The sequence below is a fragment of the Anabrus simplex genome, chromosome 5, assembly GCF_040414725.1.
Source record: "Anabrus simplex isolate iqAnaSimp1 chromosome 5, ASM4041472v1, whole genome shotgun sequence".
Taxonomy (NCBI): Eukaryota; Metazoa; Arthropoda; class Insecta; order Orthoptera; family Tettigoniidae; genus Anabrus; species Anabrus simplex.
In genome coordinates this window covers 387,461,373-387,473,477 of record NC_090269.1, presented here as the reverse complement: position 1 = coordinate 387,473,477, position 12,105 = coordinate 387,461,373, and the positions used below count along the sequence as shown (strand labels likewise).

The 12,105-nt window shown below is 39.9% G+C and overlaps 1 protein-coding gene across 1 annotated transcript in view; it reads right to left on the bottom strand.

Annotated features, from left to right (window-relative positions):
• Positions 1–4,227: 4,227 nt before the first annotated feature.
• Positions 4,228–12,105, bottom strand: part of LOC136874962 (uncharacterized) — a 121,677-nt gene continuing 113,799 nt past the window's right edge. Inside the window, exons 5-6 of the mRNA XM_067148674.2 lie at positions 10,215–10,345; positions 4,228–4,449 (exon numbers count right to left, since the gene is read on the bottom strand). Of these exons, the coding sequence (XP_067004775.1) occupies positions 4,369–4,449; positions 10,215–10,345 (212 nt within the window). The 3' untranslated portion in view covers positions 4,228–4,368. The remainder of the gene's footprint in view (positions 4,450–10,214; positions 10,346–12,105) is intronic.

The following is a 12,105-nucleotide window of genomic DNA, read 5'->3' as shown; positions in this document are numbered from 1 at the left end:
ACACATGATAATGACGCTTCTGGAACATGCTGGCTTTCAGCTTCTTTACCTTTCTCGATCTTTCTGTACTGCTATATATTCCCACTCCGTCGCTCCTAAAATTGAGTCTGCCTTCGTCTCGGAGTGGTGGAGCACCAAAATAACTGTGCTCCGTTGTATAATATCAGTTCCATCTGGACTGTTATTTCCTCAACTAATTTGGTGAGCAAGACTTATCATTATGTTATTTGTACATTAAATTTTCTATTGGACCATCTGCCCCAGTTGAACTTTTCTTCCGCCGGCTTAAATTTGTATTTTCAAATCACATATGCAAGACTTTTTTTTCTACAAAAACCTTTCAATCACGAACTGCACTACGGACAATGTAAAAATTGTAAACACATCATCTGCCTCCTAGGACCGATGCTACTTTGTATTATAATTACCACAATAACTGATCCCGCAGTATAGACACACCCGGCGAAGAGAATCCTTTCCCCAGTTCGATCCCTGCCTCACCTCTCCTTTCCCTTCCCGTTGCATTTCTTTTCTTTCAGGTTTGCTTCCTTTTTTATATTCCGCTTTCATATTCTTCATTGTACGCTTTATATTGTTCATACGGTTTTTGGATACATTTCTTATAATCTGTATTGTAAATGTGGCACATTTTTCTTATCTTTTGAGGTTTCCTCTATATAATTCACTATCTATCAAACTCTTGTCTTCGATTTATTATCTTGTTGCTAAATGTTTCATTATTTATTTATTTATTGTTAAGTATATCTTATTTTTATTGTTAACCTTTGGTTTTCTCTTGTTCCTATATTCTTTCATTTCTTGGCCTAGCTCCTTCTCACTGCGCTTTTCCATCGTTCAATTATTATTATTATTATTATTATTATTATTATTATTATTATTATTATTATTATGTGTGCCTCTTCTCCTACGACCTTTTTGCTTAAGCTATATATATTAACTAATATTATCTCTGCATCGTATGTACATTACCACTACTGCCCTGCAGTTGTTTAATAATTGATAATTGCACGCTACCAACAGCATGATAGCAACAGTGTAAACAAATAAACATAACATTACTTAGGGAATCCTTGAGAGATAACACACATCTCTCCACTTTCATCCGCCTGCAGCTTAATTACCGCTCTGTTAAGGGTGGCCTAGGAGTTACTCTTGCTCCCCCACCCCTCGCCAGAACAACCTCATACCTTTTTACGCACGGAGTGCTAGGCTATGGAACCTTCTGCCACCTGATGTAAAAATGCTTTCTCTTCCTGACTTCCACCGTGCAGTAAACAAAATGTATATGTAAATAGAAACCCGTATGTGATGTATACAACTTGTATAAATTAGTAATTGAAGAATGGTGTGCAAGTACAATAGAATGTAGGCGAATGTGTATACGTGCGAGTGTTGGAGTGGTTATGAACGGGTATGAGCTCGGAAGAGTGTGTGTACAGGGGTATGAGTGAGGGTATGAATGACTGGGTCTTGTTACTCTTAATATATATAGCATAAATTAAGATAATTATTCTAAAATTACAGTGTTTGCAGTGTAAATATGAAATTTTAAAATCGTATGTAAATATTCAGTAGAGTTTATGTAAACATACATATGTGAGGATGGAGGCATTTCCGTGTATGTTGGGCCTGCTCTTTATTCAGCTACCACCCTTGGATTTTACATGCACAAGTTGAGGAAAATACAATAATAATAATAATAATATATAGTGCGATGTGTGAATATATACAGTTACCACCTATTTGTGTTATTTACGTGAAAGTATCGATTAAATCCCAGACAATCAGAGCTGCCACAAGGACAAATGTTTACGCAAAACAAAATAATCTAAAAAGTAGATTTAAACATATAACAATAACTCTAAAACTACAAAATACTTCGTAAAATGTAAACTAACGTCACAATAAAGAAATCTACAAAAAATCACTTCATGCATAATTAACAGGCAATACAAATCCTACAAGTAAACATTCAAAAATCTATCCGGGCAGTGCCGGGTACTACAGCTGGTATAATAGTATGCACTTTTTCTTTGATCATAATTAAATGTCTAAGTTTTGATTTTGGATAATATTATCTTACCATGTTACTCCATTGAATTCAATCTGTAGGTATGTACTTTTCTTTAATCTTTCATCCGTACCCTAAATTGATCCTAGAGTATGACGCCCTCTCTCTGACCAGGAGTTGTGTTGCGCTGATTTGACGTACAAAGAAGGAGCCTCGGGAAAATACACTCATGTTCATAAAAAATAGAACACCTTGAAAGACTAGAGACAGGAAGTTCATATTCACAGAACATGTTCATTGGTATGTTCTGCAGAAACGCTTAGCATTTCAGTCCCCTAGGTTCAGCATCTGTTCTATTGCCTAGTGGGCACTGGGTCCTCTGTGGGCACTGATCACTGATAACTTGTTCCATACGTGATGGCATCGACGTGTATAAGGCGCGAATGGCGTCCTGGGGTATAGCCATCCATGCTGCATTCACCTGGTTTCACAGTTCATCTTTGGTGGTTGGCATTGGGTCACAACGCTGCACCCGTCGTTTCGCCATATCCCGCACATTTTCGATTGGCGACAAGTCCGGTGATCGGGAGGACCAGGGCAACAGTCTAACATCATGTGACAACAAGAAGGCACGTGTTCGTGCAGCAACATGTAGTCCCGCATTGTCCTGCTGAAATGTGGCGTCTGGGGTATCGTGCATGAAGGGTACGGCTACGGGTCGCAGGATGTTATTCACGTAGGTCAAACTCATCAGTGTCCTGGACACGCACCAACTGTGATTTGTGGCTGTACCCAATTTCAATCCATACCATAAGGCCTTGAGTTGGCGCTGTATGTCTTGTGCGAATGCAGTCAACGTGATGCCTCCCCCTCCCCCCCCCCCCCCCCTGTCTGCGTCAAACCAAAATCCGGCCATCATTTTCAAACAAACAGAACTTGGATTCGTCCGAAAACACTATCTGCTGCCATTTCTGTCTCCACTGACGTCTTTCCATACAGCATTGCAGTCTGGCATGTTTATGCACATTAGTCAAAGGTAGGCGGAGGAGTGGACGACACGCCAGTAAACCAGACCGTAATTAACGGTGACGGACGGTCACTCCTGATAATGTACGATGTGTTACACTGTTCCACTGTTGCGCCAGAGCCGAGGAAGGCGCAGATCTGTCCTGCAATGACATTCGGATAAGGTGTCAATCTTCTCGGGAGGGAGGGGCGTCTGGGTGGTGCGATTAGACCGATCTCGTCATGTTCTACGGCCTTCTGTGAACCATTCTGTACACATCCGTTGCACTACCGATACACTTCATCCCACACGAGCAGCAATTTCCCGGATGGATTCATCACGTTCTCCCATGCCAAAAACGCGGCCTCTTTCAAACTCACTCATTTGACGGTACGGTTCTCGCACACGTCTGCGAGGCATACTTCATGTCTGCTCAAGTCACACTGATCCATTACCTTCGGTTTATAGCGACAACGAGAGCCACGGGCACATTTTACCAGTCGCTGGTGGTGCGCCGAGATATCGATGTCCACCTTGAACCTGAGGGCCGACTTGTTTCAGATGCTAATAATTTCTTCAGAATATACTAATGCACATGTCCTGTGAATATGAACTTCGTATCTCTAGTCTTTCAAGGTGTTCTGTCTTTTATGCTTTTTGCTAGTTGTTTTACGTCGCACCGACACAGATAGCTCTTACGGCGACGATGGGACAGGAAAGGGCTAGGAGTGTGAAGGAAACGGCCGTGGCCTTAATTAAGGTATAGCCCCAGTCTTTGCCTGGTGTGAAAATGGGAAACCACGGAAAACCATTTTCAGGGCTGCCGACAGTGGGGTTCGAACCTACTATCTCCCGAATACTGGATACTGGCCGCACTTAAGCGACTGCAGCTATCGAACTCGGTTGTCTTTTATGAACATGATGTATTGCTCATATCACAGTTCCAAAGGTCCCTTCCACCAATAACATTTGGGGGATAAAGCATTCTGTTTTATCTATTCATTTACGAGATATTTGTTTGTAACACTTTATCTGGACCACTCTGTATAAATGTAGAGACTGTCTTATTGAAGGTCTGAGTTACCTCCAGGACTCCATAAAATCTTGTAATATACTGTATATCGGTACTTTAAAGATTTTGGTGTAACACAAGGGGAAATCCAACATATATAACACAATGTAATTGGTATTACTTTCTTAATTAATTTATTTTCAAAATAACCTCAACTATTTATGTGGCCCGTTTTGTGGAAGTATTTACTGTAAGTCAAACAGGCTTTAGTCTGAGATAATCCACTAGTCAGGAATATTCTTTACGTCTTTACATATACTACACTGCTATCCGCCTATCCGTCTCTGGGATGATGGGTATAATTTGTAGTCTGCCATCCTTCACGACCACTCTGAATTCCTGAAATAGGAAAATACACTGGTAAGTACATAATATATTAAGAAAATCTGAATTTAGGGGGTGACTTGTCACAGTTTAAGGCACACATACTACTACAATATAGTATAAAGGCTGAATTTGAGATATGTTGAATCTTTTAAGAGATCGTAGAGAATAGAATGTAAGTAAACAATAGGAGTGAAATGTCTCTATAAAGTGACAATTAAGGCCGAAATAGCGAAGGGGGTGGCGATAGGCAACAATACTGGCGGAGCAGCGACAATGTGGGTGAGCCAGCAGCGAGTAAACTAATTGTTTAGGCTCACGATAAGAAAGGTCCTAGGAGAAGCTGGAAGCTAATTAACAACCACGGGTGGCCCAGATTGGCTGCGCAGTAGATGTTAGTTTTCTGTCGTCCTGCGCGTGACGTCATCAAAGGAGCACCGTGACTGTAGCATACAACCGCACGTGTATCTTATTTCGTTGTTTATCGCTGTCTGCCTTATAAAGAAAGGATTTCCAAGTAATATCTATACTTAGTTTCTTTCCGTATATTGCTATTGGTTTATATAGTGGCCTACTGTATTTTCGTGCAGTTATTTTCTTTTCGTCAGTTGCGTGAAGAGTGTAATAGTAGCTGGAATGAAATTTCTGTGTTCATAGTATAATTGTAGTGTATATATCTGCGTGGGAAATTTCTGTGTTGGTAAATCGAGTCAATTGCTCCCATTTCAGAAAGGTTTTATGACGACCATCCGTTCATTATTTGGCCTTTTTAGTGACCTCCAATATCTCAACATAAAGTACATTTTGACTGCTCGATTAAACCAAGACTGTCTGGAAAATTTATTTTCTCAGATAAGAGGACTCGGGAATTTCTATGAACATCCGCTATCAACCGAGGTGAAATTTAGATTGAGACTGTTACTTCTGGGCTCGAACTCAGAAAATATTCCGTTATCCAATAAAGCTGCAGTGATTTCAGAAACTGATAACGTGATACTGACATCTAAACTTGTAGATTTACTGCCGGATATGTCTGAAGCATTACGCATGATTGAAGGTGAGACAGAAATTCGGGACATTGCGATAGAAAATCGTGCCGTTAATGATTCACCGCAATCTACAGCGACACCTGATTGTTCAGCAGAGGGATTTCGGTACCTCGCCGGCTACATCGCCTACCGTGGAAGAAAATATGATAGGTCAATAGGAAATCCCACTGGGGAAATGCTTTCCATATCTTCTGGTACAACCTCTGTGGGATGGATAGAAGTGTTATCTCGGGGAGGTCTACTCGTTCCACCGGAAGAATGGCTAAACCAAGTAAAGAAATTTGAGTTAATTTTCACGGACGTGCTGAACTGTCACGCATACCTAATATTATACGCAAAGTGTGTCAAATAATTAGCAGTAAATTCCCCGCTGTACCACCAGAAATAGTAAAAATGTATGTTAGGACGAGAACATTTATACGCATACGACAAATGAACATTCGGGCAAGGACTGAAAAATCCATAGCAGCTCATCGGCGAAAGGCACGGCAGTGGATTTTATCTTCAAAAGCAACCACTTCATGACATCTGATCTCACAGGTAGGACTGTGTTCTAATTAAGTGTTTTTCCTGTTCTTTCTTATTTAATTTTAAAAAGTAGGAATATCTATGCAAGGTTTCGAATATGAACTTACTTCTGCTGCTGTTATAATATTTGTTAAGCTTTAAACTCGATATCTGCGGAAGTGAGTCATATATCGTGTGTTAACATGCGGTAGTTCCATTACGGAAGTTCTGCTGTCAACATTTAATATTACAAACATTTCGTATCTCTAAATATTTATGTTGACAGATTTGAGAGCACGTAGCCTTCCTCAAACTAAGTAGAGGAACTTGGATTTGTTAATAAATTTCGAGCGTTGGTCAGTGTGCCGTCACATTACATTTACGTCTTATTCGTAACAGAAATAATGAAACTTACTATGCTGTACTTTCTTTCAATCTTATAACAGCAGTAAACTTTGTGTCTGGTGTGCAATTAGTTCTTAGAAACTGTAATGTTTGCTGGTATTATGAGATTCCTACTGAACTGCGCGCTATGGGCTTGGCTGCTTTGCTCCTTCTGTGACGTCATTTTGTTAACCAATAGCAGCTCGTCTCGCGTTGGGCCCAACCTTTAGTAGTGTTTAAGAACCTTGATTAACAACGACGAATGGGCCAAGAATGATCTGGAATTAATTGTAAAATACGAGAATCTTCTGCGGGCCTATACAAAAAGCGAACCCGGAAAAACTGAGTCAGTCTTCAGTGAGTCAGTGTTTCGTCAATCGCGAGTGAGTTACGAGACGGTCACAAGTCTTGTGCGTCAGCGGGGACTCAGCTGATTCTAGACAGTCGTGATCACGCGGAGTGCTATATAGGAGCTATAGATTGAACTGTTCTGGAACGATGCTGCACTGTGAGGAGCCGTGTTGGAGAACAGAAGTTTGACGCACTGGTGTAAGACTGTAACACAAGGGTGAGTACAGAGTGAGTAAAAACCGCGTCCAGTGGAAAACTCAAACATGCGTGAACTTGTAAAATTACTGTAAATAGAAATTTAATAATCTAGTCGATAGTAAAACACGCTACTTCTCATAGTAGTGATTTTTAGTTTTAGGAACCTCGAAAACCCACCACAATACAACAGCAAGTGAAAAAACTAGTATTTCATTGTTTGTCATACTGAGAACACGTGGTTAATAGTTACAAACACGAATGTGTTCATTATTTCCCTCCGTGGATCAGTGGTAGAGTGAATGTAGCGTTGTTTAGGGACTTATAAACTTAGAAGCTCTACTTAAATACTTCCCGATAAGAAACATGGAACCAATGGAGGCCACTGTGTTACTTGTACAGAAGGTCGTTCGGGACCCCTGGTGACGAGTTTGAAGGCCGCTGGCGGTGCTGTTATCAACACGAGCACGTAGTAGCCGTAGGATCTACAACCTACGACTCATGTAACAAATTTGACCAACCCCCGACAAAAATTCACCATTACCGTTAAAAAAATGAAATGGCGTATGGCTTTTAGTGCCGGGAGTTCCCATGAACAAGTTCGGTACGCCGAGTGCAGGTCTTTTGATTTGACACCCGCAGGCGACCTGCGCGTCGTGATAAGGATGAAATTATTATGAAGATGATACATACACCCAGCCCCTGTGCCAGCGGAATTAACCAATGGTGATTAAAATTCCCGATCCTGCCGGGAATCGAAACGGGGATCCCTGTAACCATAGACCAGCGCGCTAGCCATAGAGCCGGACGGTATTACCGTATAGCTATAGTGTATAATACGTCTCAATTAAAGTAAAAATTAGTAATTTTACCATTCCTAAGTATGTCATACAGAAGATGTACTTAAAATAATTACTATTGTTTAAAAATGTTCCAGAAAATGTAGATAAACCTGCAAACAAATCTGAAAAAAAAAACATTATGTCCTAATATCAGTTTCAAGTGCCACAATAAATTTGAAATCTTCGAATGTTATAAAATTTTATACCCACACTAACTGCGTGTATGAACTGTGAAAAAAACTGAAAATAACTTTTAGGTTGATCCATTTGAATGTGTCCTTCTCGCTAGTCGTTCCTACGCGGTGCAGCCCATTGACAATAAAAGTTGGATACCTCTGGTTTAACCCATATACGTTTTCCTTTCTTTTAACATGGATTTGTTTAGGGGAGAGCCTCCGTGGCCCAGACGGCAGCGCGTCAGCCTCTCACCGCTGGATACCGTGGTTCAAAACCCGGTCACTCCATGTGAGATTTGTGCTGGACAAAGCGGAGGCGGGACAGGTTTTTCTCCGGGTACTCCGGTTTTCCCTGTCATCTTTCATTCCAGCAACACTCTCCATTCTCATTTCATAGCATCTATCAGTCATTAGTAAATCACTTTGGGAGTGGCGACCTCATCGTACTAATAGCCTATATCTGCTTCATTCGTTACATCCCTGACCCGGTCAATGACTGGAAAACAGGTTGTAGGTTTCATTTTCATTGTTTTGGGGCTGGGGGCCTATCTGCAATTAGCCTAAGCATTAGCGTCGACAGTTTTGCGTCGACAAAAAAAAAAAACAACTACCGTAACCAGGTGACCAGTGTACGTCATATGGATGAAGAACCGACGCCATTTTTTGGTGAACGGAAATGCATGTTTTTGGAAGATGTTGATATTCGACATATTAGACCAATAAAGAGAGGCTGGAAACAAAGCAATGGCGAATAATTTTAACGGGAAAACATTAATTAAAATTCGGAACACTGTGAAAGGAAGAGAAACCTATTTTCACACCAGGCAAATGCTGAGGCTGTACCTTAATTAAGGCCGCGGTCGCTTCCTTCCCACTCCTAGCCCTTTCTCCGCATCGTCTCCATAAGACGTATCTGTGTCGGTGCGACCCAAAGAAAATTTTTTAAAAATGGAAGAGAAAATTATGTACTTATTTCTATTTATAGGAACTTTTTATTTCCCCTGTGGGTAGAGTGCGAGGAAATATTCATTTTCTGTACCCCATGTATTTCCTAAGAGGCTACTAAGAGGGGAACAACCAAAGAATGTATACAGTATTCGTTCTCTCGTCTTCTATGCCCCAAAACGTACCCATGATTCTATGATTTTCCGAGTAGCGGAAAAATTTACATATACCTTTTTCTTGCTGCTGCTGCTGCTGCTGCTGCTGCAGGGTTTTTATTCCCTTCTTGGGAGAAGGGCGGGCCGCTCTAGAAACTTATGTCTTTCTCTCTGGCCGTGGGATGTAGGTGTACAAATAGAAAGTTTGGGTGGGTAAAAGTTTTGAAATTTTATAGGGGTAATTAAAAGGGGCCTCTTGACTTTAGATTTGTATTAATTTGAGAATGTTGCTTTGAGAAGTTTGTATTTTTGTTGGTCCTAGATGAAAGACAGATTTTTGTTTGGAAACAGATAGAGATTGGGAGAAATGGTTTTTTTCTTATTTTTTGCTAGTGGCTTTACGTCACACCGACACACATAGGTCTTATGGCGACGGTGGGATAGGAAAGGCCTGGGAGTTAGAAGGAAGCGGCCGTCGCCTTAATTGAGGTACAGCCCCAGCATTTCCCTGGTGTGAAAATAAGAAAACACAGAAAACCATCTTCTGGGCTACCGACAGTGGGATTTGATCCCACAATCTCCCGGATGCAAGCTAACAGCCGCGCGTCTCTAACCGCACGGCCAACTCACCCGGTGAGAAGTGTTTTGAGGAGATAGTTTTTTATATTTGGGATGTTAGAAAATTGATATGTTATTTGAGGGAGTTTGGATTTTGTTTTGAGAGCATGAAAAGAGAAGTAAAGAAGATTGAGCTTTGTGTGTGTGGTTTCTTTAATAGAAGAAGAATTGATTAAGGATTGTTCATGAATAGTTCAGAAGAAGAATAAGAATTTTTAGTAATATGTTTAAGGGGAATGATGAAGTAATATGTATATCTTTTTCTTGTTTCTATTTTAGAAGTACACATGTTGTAATTATTGAATTGATAGAAGGAAAACAAGTGCAAAACAGTTCTTCACCCATTTTTTGCTAAACTAGTGGCAATGCTTGCATGTTTTAACATTTTATAACAGTTTGTAAAATGTTTTGCAGAAAATAGTTGACAAATTTATTTGATAGTATAACACCAGTTTTACTAGTATCTGTCATGAAAATATTTAATTCATTTCTTGATATGATATTCGCTGACAATTACAGAGTAAGTATGGTGTGTTGCGTAACCGGTATATTACTTACCATTCCCTCTGGTAATGTCACATCCCTCATTCCGTCAGGTGTCTCCGTGGTGGATACTGCCTCTTCCTGCATTCCTGTTACGTTCGACTCTTCGGAGGTGGCATTCGTTTGAGAAAGTGCAGGGTTTAAGTCTGTTAATTTAAAAAACATAAGCATTATAGTCAAATACATTATTTAAATGAAGATCTGTTAATATCTGAATTTAATAAACATTGTAGTGAAAGTTTTGTAAAACATTCAGCACTAGTGGAAATTGTCTTGTGCGGTAGATATTACTAGACACCAGAAAAAACGTGTGTGACACGTGATTCCAAGTTCACGGGTTCGAACTCGGCCGGGGTAGTGGATATTTGATATCTTTGCAATCCATCTCATTCTTGTTGGCTGTTAAATGCCTCTAACAGCTCGTTCATTGCTACCTAACGAAAGTAACCCAGTTATAGGAACCACCAATCAGGCAGCAGCACAATCAGAATGTCGAAATTGCTAGGAAGCATGCCTAGATCCCACCACTTCAGATTTTTATTTTATTTTTTAATTATTTTAGTCTGTCGAAACAAACTTTGAGTAAATAAATTGATAAACTACCTGAAAGTTAAAACATATCGTACATCTGAAAAAGAAATTAAATTAAAAGAATGGCTTCCGATATTACACACCTCTTCAGAATATCTGATACCCGGTAGCTGAAGCCATCTAGTGTTTCTAGTTCTCCTTCATGATATAGAAACGTAGACAATGGACGCTGAAGACTGAACATAATTTATGCTTTTGAGATATACGAGGTACTATAGGCGTATTAGGAAGAACTTAAGCATATAGTGGATAGAGAAAGGAAAGAAACAACTCGATCCTAAGTGAATTTAAAGTACAAAGGAGACTATCCTTAATCCGATATTAAATAATGCTTCTGTTTTCTTCGTGTATATCGCACGTGATCAAGATCATACCACGGAAGAAAATATTAACCAAGATAAAGTTGTAGGGCAAAGAGCTCATGGAAGATGCCCAGTGTAATGGATATACCAGCTGAAGGAGAAAAAAAAATACCAGTCGATCTCTCTGTTATTACTCCCCAAACTACTATCTGATCTCGGAAAACCTCCGATGTGTTAACGCGACGTTAAATAACCAGAAGAAAAAGAAACAGCTTTTCCCTTTGCGAAAATCAAATGATCATAAATATGTCTCCCGGCCATGACCGTCCATCAACGGCTACTAATTTCAGATGGCAAGCTGCACGGTTGCTATGGTTACACTTCCGTCACACATTCTGTCGCGTCACGTTACACAAATTTTCGGATTACCTCCATACATAAGACATATTTAAGTCAACACGTTTCTTTCAATTCATCATCTTCGCCATGGTGAAGTGCACCACGATAGCTAGAAGAGAGACGGTAGGTGTCACGAGACGGATGGTCGTGATGTCACTGGACCGTCGCTCCCATTACACTACGCATTGTTTGGCGCGTTAATATCAGTCTATATACTCTTTGGTGTCGGTGATTTCATTCTAAGCAGTGAATTTTGGTGCATTGCTGTTCGTCTGCGGTCTGCACATTGTTTCTTTAATTATAGACTATAATTACATTCGAGTCTGCGAATGTTTTGAAAGTCGTGAACTTGTGCATATCGTTCGTGAATTAAGTGAATTCCAGTGTATATGTCATGTTTGTGCTGTTAAAATGCCGTGCTGTGCGGTGGCAGGCTGTACAAATCATCGCAGCCCTAATATACTTTTCTTAAATATGGCTTCATGCTCTACTAAATATTCGATATTATTATTATTATTATTATTATTATTATTATTATTATTATTATTATTATTATTATTATTATTATTATTATTATTATTATTATTATTATTGTGTTTAGTATTATATTATAT